Here is a 13,437-nt window from a genome sequence, read left to right as displayed (position 1 = left end):
GGCAAGGTGAGATTGGCGACAAGGGATGGAGTCGCCACCGAGGGCAAGGGAGAAAGGCCTTGAATGACAGTCAGGTGTTTAGCCATCTATTGGGTGGGGGGATAAGGAAGTCGGGAAGCAGCTTCATGTTTGGGGAAGAGCTCTGTGAGCAGGCGGCAGGATTGGCCTAGCTGCGCCAGAGGGAATGGAGGGGACTCTGCAGGACGGCCTGACCCTCACTGGAGTTGTTCCTGGGGACTCTGCCCCTCACCTCTCCACCAGCAAACTCATCAACTCTTGGTTCACTTATGCCAAGTTCTCCACTTGTGATTCCCCTGGCACCTCACCACCCCCACTTGCCCAAGACAGCCTTATATCCCTCCCCCAAACCTGGCCTCTTGTGTTCCTGTCGCAATCAACAACCAAAAACCTGTGGTCTACCCCTTGTCTTGCCCCAACCAGTTGATTACCAAACCCTGCCCATGCTGCCTCTTAACTAGCCCTGGAATCCAGCCACTCTCTCCACCTCTCTGCCCCTCCCTGAACTCAGGCCACCACCATCTTGCACCCGGATTGCTGCAGCAGCCTCCTCATTGGCCTCTCATTCCCATCCAGTCTCACCACCCTGCCCCAATAGCTTTTCTCCACCTGGCAGCCAGAGCAATCTTTCAGAAACATAAGTCCAACTAGTCAGCTCCTGCTTAGGAATCTTCCATGGCTCACCAGTACCCTGAGAATAAGTCCAATCAAGCCCTCCATGACCTCAGTCCTAACCATCTGCCTTTGTAACTCCTTTCAGGACTTGGTTCAATGCCCCTCTGCCAGGATCCTTTCCTCCCCTGTGACTTCCGCACTGCCCAGTGTGGGTTAGTAACCCCTCCTAGAGACTTCCTCATAGTGAGCACCTGTTTCCCTGCCTGTTCCACCTCTGGACTGGAAGCTTCTTGAGGGCAGAGACTGTGCCTGATTCATCCAACACATAGCCTGACACATCGTGGAGGTGCTCAAAAGGTGTTTGTCGAATGAATAACTAATTGGATATGGTAATTAGGGAGTTGGATATATGGGGTTGGAGTTCAGGAAAGAGAGCTGGGCCAGCGAGGCAGTTTTCTAAGTTGTCAGAAAGAACCCATCGTTGTAAGGAGAGCCAGGGAGAAAGGGTGAGATAATGCAGAGCAAATGAAAGAGGGGCCAAGAACAGAACACTCACTTTTAAGAGGGAAAGATTTCTATACCAGGTAGGATCAATTTTGACATAGGTAACAGAAATCCCACATAAGAGCCTCAGGGAAGAAGTTCTGGGTGGGAATGTCAGCTGTGCTCCACAAAGACCTCCTAGATGTGACTCTTTGCACTCACCGCTCCAGCAACCTTTGGGTATGACACTTGCCTTCATGGTTCAGGGTGGTGGCTAGAGCTCCAGCCATCACATATGCATTCTAGGCAGTGGGATGAAGAAGAGGACAAAGGATTGGCACCAGCTCTCTTTTAAGGAAAGTTCCCAGAACTGACACTTCCACATACATCCTATTGGCTAAAACTTAGTCACATGACTAGGCCCAGCTGCAAGAGGAGGCTAGGAAGTGCATCTTTTATTCTAGGCAGCCACATACCCAGCCAAGAATCAAGGGTTGTATCACAGTAGAGAGAATAGATATCTGGGGACAATAAGCTGACCCCACCAGTGAAAGAGAGGACAGAGCACCACTGTATGCCAGGCTCTGTGTTAGGCCCTTTTCTATCTTATCTTGCCCCAACCCGAGTAGAGGCTATTGTTATCTCTAACTCACAGAGGAGGCTTGGAGAGTTAAACAACTTTCCCAAGGACACATACAGACCCGGTAGAACTGTAACTGAAGCCTGTCTTTTCCCTGCATACCAGGATAGCTGGAAAATCAGGAGAGGGTGGGTCCTAGAAGCTGCTGGAAGGAAATCTTTCAACAAAGGAGGGCTTAGTCTACAGTGTCAGAGATTGACAGGCCAAGCAAGATACAACTGAAGTGTCTGCTTGAATTTGGCCACGAAGGTGCCGCTGGTAACTTGGCAAGGGCATCTAGGAGAAGTGGGGGCGGGGGCTGGAGGCCAACTGCAGAGGGTAGGACACAGAAGGAACTGTAAACTGGTCTTTCTGGAATGGTAACAGTGAAGGGAGAGCAGGCAGAGCCGCAGGGGATCATGGGCCAGAAGGAGGCAGAAGAGGGGAGCAAATATGGGAGTGGGAGAGAGGACAGGCAGCCTCTGCTGGGAGGCCCCTGGGTTGGGTAGAATGGTTGGATACAAAGAAACAATCCTTTACTCATTCAGGAGGGAAAAGGGCAGGAGGCACAAAAGCAGGTAGCTCTGAAGAAGGAAGGCAGGAAAGAAGAGGGAGTTTCTCTCTCCTAAAATCTGAAGGATTGTTCTTGGCTGGGAAAGAGAGCAGAAGGCCAAGGGCCTGAGGAAGAAGGGAAGGGCTAGCCTATGCTGTCCAACGTGGTAGCCATTCACCATGGTCGGTGATTTAAATTAATTAAAAGTGAATAAAATAAAAGATTCCATTCCTCGAGTGCATTCGCCACATTCTAAGTCCTCAGTGGCCACAGGAGGTTCGTGACGACTCTCTGGGGCAGCACAGATAGAGACCATTTCATCGTTGTTGTTGGACGGCACTGGTCCAGACAGAGCGTGGTGGTGGGGGTGCCCAGAGACCCTGCCTGGCTGTAAGTTCAGACTGGAGGTCATGCCCACAGCAAGGCCACTGGAGAATCCTTCCACAGTATCTTCATTCAAGACCTTCCTCCCCTCCTTGGGATTCCCTCAGATCTCCCTCCTGGGACGGCCAACCCCTTCCTCACCTCTACTTTCACGAGGCCACTCCTGAGGTTCTCTGCTTCTTCAAGTGCCAGGCGTCCTACAGCACGAGAGGGGCTCATGGAGGGTTGGGAAGAGCTCCAGTGATCAGGGCTGTGCCAGGACACTGGCCTATGGGTAGAGGTGAGCTGACCCCCAGCACTGACCCTGCTGGGTTCAGGGCAAAGTATCGGTTCACCAGCACCCACCAACAGATCCAGAAGGACCTCAAAGATCACTCAGTTCGCTCCCACATTTCACAGACGGGGACACTGAGTTTCGCAGAGAGCAGGGAAGAAAGTGCAGAAGGCAGAGGTTTGTCCTCATTCCCTTTATTGTACTCCACCCCTCGCTTTCCCCAGACCTTGTGTTCAGACTGAGCCAGGCAGGCCTTGGGAGCTGGGGCTAGGCCACAGGCTGGGAGCCCCGGATCTGGCCCAGGCTCCCACCAGACCAGAGGTAGCTGAGTAAGCATTCATGGCTGAAGGGGCTGTCCTGGCCTGACGCCCTTGTGGAGAAGCATTTCCCATGGAGGTGATGTGGCAAGGACCAGGCGTCTATGCTTGGGGGTGTAGGTGTGTTCAGATGGTTGTTTGCAGGGCCCAAGCTGTTCAAACACACAGTGTGGATAGAAGGGGGAATGTGCATTCTGGTGAGTGTGCACATGGGGGCGTGTACATGAGACACCCAGTGGCTTGTGAGCACACCACACACCTCCTGCACTACCAGCACCTTCCAGGTGATGCAGGCCCAGGCTAAGTCTGATACCGGATCAAGACCATTTTAAACACAGGTCCTTAAAATGGCCTGGGGAGTCTGCTGCCCTTGCAGATCACGTGGCCAGCCCTGGAGATTCTGGTTCAGGAGGTCTGGGTTGGGCCTGCATAATTAATAAGCTCCTCAAGAAAATCTGAGGCCACTGAAAAACAGGGCACAAGCAGAGCTATCCAATAGAACTTTCTGTGGTGCTGAAAACGTTCTGTGCTGTCTACTACGGCAGCCACCCAGCCACTTGTGGCTACTTAGCACTTGCAATGTGGTTAATTTGAGGAACTGAAGTTTTTATTTTATTCCATTTTAATTAATTTAAATTTAAATAATCGCCGGTGGCTAGCGGCTGCCATATGGGAGAGCACAGGTCTAGAGACGCGAGGCAGTGGGATGGATGAGGGCCCAGAGAGAAGCACAAGCTCCAGAACAGGAGTGTGAGAGGAGCCCGGCCCAGTCCCAGCGCCTCCGCAGCAGGAGAGGCTGAGGCTGGGTGAGGTCCTCTTGGCAGGGTGCAGGGTAGGAGCCAGAGCTCAGAATTGCGCAGGTCTCCCCAGTATCTACCCTGAGCTGCTGGCAACCTGGTATCTGCCTGGCAGAGAGGGAGGGAAAGTTCTGGAGGAGACCTCTCTGCCCTGGCTGGGACCCCGCTAACGGCTGCTGCCTGTAATAGCCTCACGCTGCGTCCAGTCAGGAGTCAGGGCTGAGAGTCAGGATGTCTTCATGTTCTCCTGCAGGCCCAGGGTGGAGCTGGTGGCCGCGGGGTCGCGCTCGCCCTGTGTGAGCGTTGAGGGGGATAAAAGCCAGCCTCCTGGGAGGGGCTGCCTCCCCACCACAGACACACGGCCTGAGGGCTCTGAAGGGCCCAGCTCAGGGAGTTCTCTTATCACCTCTGGCCCCATGTCCTCCGCGTACTTGAATTTCTTCTGCTTGTAGTAATGTCTCTTGGGCAGGATGTGGAGCAGCAACAGGTCGCAGAGAACCGTGGCCTGGGGGAAGGAAGGTGCTGGATGAAGCATGGGTCCCTACTGACTGGGGGCCTGGCTGACGCCTGCCCTATGGAGACCTCAGGCCCTGGAGGGCAGATGAGGCACTGTAGGCCCCTCAGGGAACTGAGACCAGCCCATTCTACCTCTGTCCTGTACCAGCTGTGGGCCTAGGTTTCCTCAGACACGCTGTGGTTCTAGCGTGGTGGGGTCAGTTCAATAAGGACGACAATTATGGTCAAGTTATGGAGTGAGAGACCTGTTGATGCTACTGGGATGTGGAAGAGAAGGGACTGACCCCAGCAAAGGGACCCCACGTCCCCAGCACTTACCACCCCGAAGATGCCAATCCCAGAGCCGATGGTAGTCATTGTGGGGATGATGTCAAATTTCCCAGCCTGTTGATGGCGCCGGGGAGAGAAGGGTTAACAGTCAGAAGGGGCCTGGCTGGAAAGGCCTTCCTGAGGAGCCCTAATGCCAGGCTCGGGGTAAGGAGGCATCCCACTGCACTGTCAGCTGGCCCCACAGCCTGCTGCCCAGGCTCTGTCGCTACATGCTGACTGATCTCCAGTCAGGAGCCCTCGGTTTTGAGCTTGGATCTGCCTCCTCGGACACAGGGAGGAAGTGGGGGAGGTGTGGTCGTAGGCTGGAAGCCCTGTCCTCAATGGTACCCAGGCCCATCCGTGATTAGAAACAGAACAGCTAAATGAAGTCCGTCCAACTTCCTGTCCTCTTTAACCACAGATGCTTAACAAGTGCTCGCAGGACCCCCAAGTGTGTCTCTGGCTGCCCCTCACACTGACACTCACCTTGCCATCCACCAGGATGTCAAAGCGAATCCCAAACACCTTGAAGAGGTGCCGGTGGTTGGTCCCGTTCTCCACGAAGTGCCTGGCGAACCTTGGGGAGGGGGTGAGGTTGCAGGGGAAACGATGGAGAACCGCCTTGGGTTGGGAGTTCTCAAAACATCAGGGATGCAGGTGAACTTAGAGGTCCATAAGGACAGATCCATGCCCCCCAACATTATATAGAGGGGGAGCCGCAGGCAGGATCCCAGACCTCATTCCAGGAATGCTATATTCAACCCTCACCCTGACTCTTGATTTCAGCAATTTCCCTCACCAGTCCTGTCCAGCTGGGCCTCAAGGGGACTGAGAGTTGGGGGCAGGGGCTGAGGCTCCAAGGTCTTGCTCTCTGCTGGCTTCCTGCTTGGCCAGTCCCGGGAGGACAGGAGCTCCCCAGGCTCCTCTTCTCCTCTGCTCCCCTCCCAGGGATCCTTGCTTGACCCCCACAGTTTTAGGAGAAGAAAAGCCCATGGGACCCCAAGGAAGGGTGCACTGGTGGGGTCCTGGTAGGCACCTGAAGTTGAATCCTTGAGACAGTTTTTTCTCCTCATACAGCCCATGGAATGCGTAGACGGGTTTGCAGTGTCGTACGTGCCAGTCCAGGTCACAATTCCAGTCGATGGTGACGCCCACCACCCCGCCCTGCCAGGGACACAGGCAGATAAGAGCTGGGGTTTCAGGATCAAGAAACAGCTGTCTTACAGTTGGTGCCAGCAGTCTCTTGAAGAGGGAACATTTTTAGTCTTGAAAAGAGATCCTCAGAAGCTGCTCCAGTGTCAATGTACTGTCACCCTCTCTGGGCCCACCTCTCACCCATCACACTCCAGCTTTCTGACCATTTCTAGGATACACCCAAGTTCTTCCTACTTCAGGGCCTTTGCACATTCAGTTCCCCCAGTTTCCCACAAAGCTGGCTCTTTCTCATTCTTTGGTCACTTACCCTAAGGGGCCTTACCTGACTTCCACCCCAGTCTAAGATATGTCCCCGTTATTCCCTCTGTGTGTTCTTCTGGAATATTTGTCACTTTTAATCATATATTTATTTTATATGATTATTTATTGTTAACCCATCTCCTCTAAGACTATAAGCTCCATAGGGTGGGGTGGTCTGTCTCATTCAGGAACTCCTAAGTTCCCAGCACAAGTCATAGTGTGGGAGGCAAGTGAATAGTTGTTGAATGAAAGAGTGAGTCTATAAAGACACCGGCTAGGGAAAGAAAACTTGAGAAGCGAAGTTCCTCTGGTCTAGGTAAGGATCAGGGACAGGTGGCAGTGGGCTGAGCAACAGGAGAGTTGGGAATTGGTCAAAGCAGGTGAGGAGCCGGGCAGCTCGGCGGGAGGCTGGTACCTGTAGATGATGGCGATAAATGAGAAGGTCCCAGTGGGGATGGCATGGGGGTTTTTAGGAACAGGGAGGTCCTAACATTCAGCTTTCTGGTCCTGCGTGTTGCTATAGTGTAAACCCCTTCCAGGGATAGGCAAACTGAGGCCCAAGGGCCAAATTTGTTTACCTAGTATCCGTGGCTGCTTTTGCTCTCCAGCAGCTGACCTGAGTAGTTGGAACAGAGACCAGATGGCCTGCAGAGCTGAAAATACTTAGTCTCTGGTCCTTTAAAGAAAAAGTTTGCTGATCCCTGTTCCAGAAAAACGTGTCGTGAGTTTTTGTGTATATGTGTGTGATGTCACAGCAAAAGGGTTGATTTCCATCCCTGAAGAGGTGTTGCGAGAGCAGGAAAATGAAGACCACGTGGGACCTGTACATAGAGTTGCCACATGCCAGGCCGTGCTGAAGTGCTGTCCCATGCGTGAACTCACATGATCCTCAAGACAACCCCATGACACAGGTACTGTTATTGCCTCCACTTTGCAGGCTCAAAAGCTCAGGCACACTGAAGGTAAGGGACTTGTCTAAGGTTGCACCACTTCTTAGGGGCTGAGCTAGGATTTCAACCTAGTCAGGCAGGTCTGTGCTATGAGGTACTGCTGCTCTTGGAACCCCAAGTGACTGTGTAAATCTTGGCCTCTGGATTTCTCAGGGCCATAGGCCATGGACCATGGGATTCAAACTGCTTTTATCTAATATTTTAAAAACAGCGGGACCTCAGCAGATGTCCAGGTGACAACATCCACCCAAATCCATTCATTCTGGGCACCTGCAGGCCCTGCTGAGGACACAGGCATGACCCTCAGGGGCCCCTAATAGTAGGCAATAGACCTCTATGTCTAACTCAGCCCACACCGAGGAGGCTGGAGGGGGATTAACTGGGCCTGAAAAGCTTTTGTTGGCCTGATGACCCTGGGGCCCAGCCCTCCACCCGCCTGGCACAATACCTTCTCGGCCAGGGCGCTAAACTTCTGTCCCGACTCTTGTGCCATATAGCCGAGATTGAAGACAGGGCACAGAGGGTGTGAGATCTTGTGGTAGAGGCAGGTCTTCATGTAGGTGCCATTCACCTCCTCCACCAGGTTGCGCCTATGGGCAGAGGGCATTGGCGGCAGCAATATGCCAGCTGGGGCGGTGCCCACCATGCCCCAGAGCTCTGGGGATCCCTCAGGGGCTCCAGAAATGCCCATTCGACAGCCCTTGGCGAGAATGAAGGCAGCCCTCCCCGGGGGCCCGGCCTCCAGAGTGAAAGCAGAAGGCGTGGAGGGTGACAGAAGCAATTGAGAGCAGCAGGAACAGCCTCTGGGAGCCACCTGCACTTTTGCCCACTTTTCCCACAAACCTGTTGACCTTGAAGCGTGGAAAGCTGATGCTGTTCTTGATGAAGAGAGTGAAGTTCTCAGCCTCTCGGAGAAGAGCAGGGCTAGAGGAGACCGCACTCACTCACTGCCCCCTCCCCGGGGATTGGCACTGGGAGGTGAGAGCCTACGGGATCCTCCTGGGGTTTGGAGATCGGTGTCTGTGTGTGTGTGGGGGGGGGCGGGTGCCGTAATGGTGGATTCTCAGGTCTCTCAACCAGGGTCCAGGAGGATCTTTGGCTGGGGCTTCACAGATGGGGTGAGGGTATGGTTGGAAGAAGAGGCGCCTATTTCTTTCCAGAGCCCCTCTGGATCCAGACGCCCCTCTGTCTGGGCTTGGGGATCCTGCTCCCTGCTCCCAGGAAGGACAAGACGTTACCGTGGGATGTCGTCGTCCACCTCCACGGGGCACCAGCCAAAGATCTCACACGTCTGCACAGTGTTGTTGAAGGCCACACACTTGCCAGTGCGGATGCCTGGAGGGAGGGAGAGAGCCCTGGGTGCCCACCCCACGCTGGGGCTGCAGAGGAGGCCCCCACAGGCCTTGCCGCTAGGAGTCCCATTGATGGGGTGCCTAAGAGCAGGAGCCTGAGGACAGAAATGTGGCTGGGTCGGGGACAGGGCCAACCACGTTCAAGATGGTAGGAGGGGAGAGGGCAGAAAGGACTTCCTGGTGGAGGCAGCCTGATGAAAGGGATGGTGGAGGGGGATGGGAGGACGCAGACCTTACCTTGGGCCTTCCTTTCTGCCTTCCCTGGAGTGCAGCCGCTGTTATCCTTGCACGTGCCCCCTTCCGGATGCTGGGGGAGGGGAGAGCTGCTAACCCCAGGCCCTTTGGCTGGGGTTCTGAAAAAAGACCCTCCCCACCACCAGGGCCCTAAGGAGGGTGTGGGGCAGAGTCTTCAGATACCTTTGGGGTGATCCTTGCTCAAGCCCTTTTTCTCCCGGTGCTGCCCTCCCAGGACCCTTTTGGGCTTAGGCCCAATTGCCTCATTGCTGATGTCGGCTGACAGGAGGTGGGCGGTTGGGGCTTGTGGGTTGGGCGGGCACTGAGGCTCAGCATCCTGCTTGGCACACAGCACTGCCAATGGTGGTCAGTTACTTTGTGTAAATCTATGCCTGGAATTCCACCACTGTGGCCCCCGCAGGAAGCCTATCCATCTTTACCTCCAATACCCAAGGGGACCTCCTCTCCCAGGTTATTGAAGGTTGAAGAAGGGGGATGGGCAGCCGTCCTCACCTCTGCACAGTAGCCTTGAGCCTGCTTGGGGGTCGCGATGAAATTAGTCATGACCACGAAGGAGCTGTCCCCCTGGAAGTGAAGGGCAGGTCTCTGAGCTGGGCGAAAAGCCTCAAGAACCCAAGGACTTTCCTCGCAGCCTCTAGAACCCACATGATGACAATCCATACCCCATGATGTCAAAGGGAGGTAAGATTACCAGACTGCTTCTGCCCTTCATTCATAGTTAGGGAAACTGAGGCCCAGAGAGAGACAGGAGCTGGACTGTTTCCATAGGGAGGTGAGACAGAGCCCACCCCAGCTCCGAGCTAGGCCCTATGGGAGGAAGGTGTACCCCTGAGTCAGCTCACCTGCGCTGGGAAGACGTAGTCAGCCACATCCCAGACCTGGGGGCCCAGGCCTGGGATCTGCGTCACAGCCAGACCCTTGAGTTTCACAGACACGCTGCTGATGAGGCCACTCGAGGACTGGTAGCCCTTCTCATAGACAAAGACCCACCTGTGGAGGGGTGGGGGCAGAGGGGTCATTCAAGGATGGCATTTGGGTATGTGGGCCACTGCCTTTTTTGGGACCAGCTGGACAGGTCACTCTTTTCCCTTTCCCTCCCCAGATACCTCTCTGAGCCACTCTGCTCCTAAAGCTACATCTTGGGCTGGAGGCAGGAGAGCTTCACCTGCGTCTCCCAGCTGGTCTGTGCCTGAAGTTCCACCATTCTTTTCACTATGAAAATACTAATTCCCAAGGAGGAGACCCATTGAAGGACTCCTTCAGATCTTTTTCCAAGAGCAGGATTTTCTGGGGTCTGGAGGCCTAGCTTGTTGAACCCCAATCCTCATTCCAAGAGTGCTCCTTCCTTCCTGAGGTCCTCCCACTGAGAAACAGCAGAGCATGAGGGCTGAGAGCCTGGCCCCCAGTTGAGGCCCTTGTGGGAGTGGCTCAGGCTGGAGGCCTCCCGGCTTTCTTGGGAAATTCTGGCCACCCCTTCCCAGTATTCAGAACACCTGTTCCTTTGGGGTCTCCACTTTCAATCTGGGAAGTTCGGTGGGGCTCACCTCCCTCCTAGCTACGGGGTAGGCACATGACCAAGGCTTGCCAATCAAAGTTCCATCACCCTAGCAACCATGATGGGTCTAAGGATGGGCACGTGCCCTGGGGAGTGGGTTTTTCTTGGAATTACTGAGAAAGAGACATGCTGTCTGCTGGGTGACTAAGCAAAGTGGCTATAAGACCAGAACTAGGGTTAGTCATCTTTGCTACCTCACAGAGAGAAAAAGCTTGAGAATGAAGCCAACTTAGAGGAAAGCCAGGCCAGGCCCTGGAGAGGGGCAGGATCCTACAATGCTGTCTGAGCACCTGGATCCAGCCATGCCTAAAGTATGAAAAACCTACTTCTGGACTTTTCAGTTGCATGAGCTAATACGTTCCCTTCCTTTATTTAAGCCAGTTTGGGTGTGGTTTCTGTTGCTTACAACTGAGAGTCCTGGATAACACTTCTCTCCGGGGCGTGGTTCTCTTCCTCAAGGAAAGACTTCATGGAGATTCTTGTAATTGTGCATGTGTGTCCATGCTTTCCATCAGTGTGTGTAGCTGTGTGTCTCCGGGGCAAATCTGTGAGCGCACCTGTGGCTCTGTCTGACAGTGGGCAGGTATATTTATACCCCTTCACAGCTCACTCTACCCCCAGTGCACCACTCCAAGCAGACCTCAAAGCCACCTCGGCTGTGCCTTGCCTAGTAACACAATACTCCAGACCTTAGTCTCAGAGTCACGCTAGCTCTCCAGGGGCTGTCTCCCTGCTCCAGACCCCAGGAAGGCAGCCCACCAATGTCCACCTCTCACCTCATGTAGTCCACCCCTCTCTTCCTCCAAGCTCCTCCCTCAGCTGGGCACTAGAACTAGCCACCCGACCCCCAAGCTTACCACCCTCCACCCCAAACCTAAGCATGGTCACTGCTGCCCCCTGCAGGTCCCAAATGGCAACAGACGAGGCATAACAAAGGCCTGCAATTCTGTGTCCTGAGCCTGTCTCACTGCCTCTAGCCCCATCAGGGAGAGGGGGCATCACCCATCCCCCCACCTCCTTTAAGTTCCTTCCTCCAGGATGGCCTCTGACTTCATGCCCAAGCTCGAAGGAGCTGCTGGGGAGTGATGTGGGAGCTGCTCCATACTCTGAACCCCTCTGGAGGAGAAGGCACTGCGTCCCTCATTGCTCCCTGACCCCTGATGTTTAGCAGCCTTTCTTTCTCTCTTGGCCCACACCAACTCTTCACAATATAGATGGAAAAACTGGGGCCTGGGAAGCGTCTCTCCCGAGTCAGAGGCAGACCCCAGGCTCAGGGCCCTCAGCCCAGGACTCTGCCCACCTCCACTAAGCAGCCAGGTGTCAGCATGTCTACCAGGAGCCAGGAGTGTGTGTGTGAGGGGGAGGGCACGGGGGGGGGGGGTCGGGGGGGGGCTGCACAGTGGGGCTGCTGCAGCCACTCTTGGGTGTCTGCCCCCCTGGCTGTCAGTCCTGGGGTTCAAAGGGAGAAGTCAAATCTGGCACCAAAGACCTCAGTTCTGATAATAAATAATAGAATGAGCATGGCACTAGCCCCCTCCCTCCAAAGCCATGCTCGCCTTGACCCCGCCTTGCGGTCACCACCCTGGGGAGGCCACCAAGGGGACCTGATGCCAAAGACACTGGCATCTTCAGAAGTCCCTCCTCTTCCAGAAATTCTCTTTCCCATTTTTCCCACCTTGTCCTCAGCAACACCCTATCCTGAGTCTCTCTTCTCCAGCAGCCCCTCATGGAAGAGGCCGAATGGTGAAATGGCCAAGAGAGCGGCCTCTGGGAAGACAGAGGCGAAGGTCCAGGTATCAGCACGGCTACTCACCAGCTGTGTGGCTTTGAGCTCAAGACTAAACCTCTCTGAGCCCTGGCTTTCTCAGTAAAACAGAAGTGACGGCACCTACCTCAGAAACACTGCTCATTCAACAAATATAAGCAAGGCCCTACCACGCACGAGGGGTGGGCTGGGTCCCAGGAAGGAAAAGAATCTAGGTAATTGTTTGGGGGAAGTTCCCATGAGTTCTTTTTAAGGAAGTCAGCATGCAGGAGGCACATAAATAACCCTCCCATTTTCACTGCCTCTATTCCGCCTTCACTACTTTTTCTTTAAATGTCCATCTGCCCCCATCGCCCTGTCCTCCATTGTCAGCCCAGGCAGAAGCTCATGGGAGCTGTCACAGACAGCTCTGCTTTCCCCAGATTTCTATCTCCACTTCTATATACTCCCCCCAAATTCAATTCCACGCATTCATTTAGTCATTAAACAGATATTTATTTATTGAGCCTCTATTATGTGTCAAGCACTGTTCTAGGCACTAAAAATGCAGAAGTGAACAAAACAACCCAAAATTCAGTACTCAAGGAACTTATATAAATGTCTGTATCTCCCACTGCTTGGTGACACACATTCTTTCCCCCAACCCCAGACATCTCTCAGGTACCTCAAACTCAACTTAACCCTCTAGAAAACAGTCTGGCAGTTCCTCAAAAAGTTAATCATGGGGAATGACCATTTGTCCCAGCAATTCCCCTCCTAGACATAAACCTAAGAGAACTGAAAGCACATGTTTACACAAAGACATATGCACAAATGTTCACAGCAACATTTATAAGAAGCAAAAGTGGAAACAACCCAAATGTCCATCAACCAATGAATGGGTAAACAAAACGTGGTGTATCCACACAATGGAGTATTACTCAGCCGTAAAAAGGAGCGAGGTACTTACTGATACACTACAACCAACATGGATGAACCTTACAAACATTATGCTACGTGAAAGAAGCCAGACACAAAAGGCCACACATGGTATGATTTTATTTATATGAAATGTCCAGAGTAGGCAAAGTAGGGTGTGGGAAAGGGGAATGGGGAGTGATTATGAAGGGGTACACGGCTTCTTTTTGGAGTAGTGAGAAATGTCTGGAATTAGATGGCCGTTGCACAAATCTGTGATTCTACTAAAAACCACCAAGTTGTATATTTTTAAATGGTGACTA

At 53.6% G+C, this 13,437-nt stretch overlaps 1 protein-coding gene and 1 long non-coding RNA gene across 3 annotated transcripts in view; one reads left to right on the top strand and one right to left on the bottom strand.

The window, feature by feature from the left end:
- Positions 1-3,124: 3,124 nt before the first annotated feature.
- LOC109453798 (sarcoplasmic/endoplasmic reticulum calcium ATPase 3) overlaps positions 3,125-13,437 on the bottom strand; it is a 54,937-nt gene continuing 44,624 nt past the window's right edge. Inside the window, 11 exon segments of the mRNA XM_074320853.1 lie at positions 3,125-4,352; positions 4,467-4,565; positions 4,895-4,960; positions 5,372-5,462; positions 5,922-6,049; positions 7,739-7,880; positions 8,134-8,214; positions 8,529-8,625; positions 8,880-8,949; positions 9,390-9,461; positions 9,740-9,887. Of these exon segments, the coding sequence (XP_074176954.1) occupies positions 4,287-4,352; positions 4,467-4,565; positions 4,895-4,960; positions 5,372-5,462; positions 5,922-6,049; positions 7,739-7,880; positions 8,134-8,214; positions 8,529-8,625; positions 8,880-8,949; positions 9,390-9,461; positions 9,740-9,887 (1,060 nt within the window). The 3' untranslated portion in view covers positions 3,125-4,286.
- On the top strand, positions 8,150-12,776 carry LOC141569013 (uncharacterized). 2 transcript variants are annotated; one of them, XR_012492404.1, is made up of 4 exons: positions 8,150-8,268; positions 8,451-8,615; positions 9,348-9,578; positions 12,170-12,776. It is a non-coding gene; the product is annotated as an uncharacterized LOC141569013 (long non-coding RNA). The 2 variants fall into 2 exon arrangements; XR_012492405.1 differs by lacking the exon at positions 12,170-12,776 and adding an exon at positions 10,000-11,060.

This window comes from Rhinolophus sinicus, linkage group LG15 (assembly GCF_036562045.2).
Source record: "Rhinolophus sinicus isolate RSC01 linkage group LG15, ASM3656204v1, whole genome shotgun sequence".
NCBI lineage: Eukaryota > Metazoa > Chordata > Mammalia > Chiroptera > Rhinolophidae > Rhinolophus > Rhinolophus sinicus.
The sequence above is the reverse complement of the archived record's forward strand: the minus strand, read 5'-3'. Positions and strand labels throughout refer to the sequence as shown.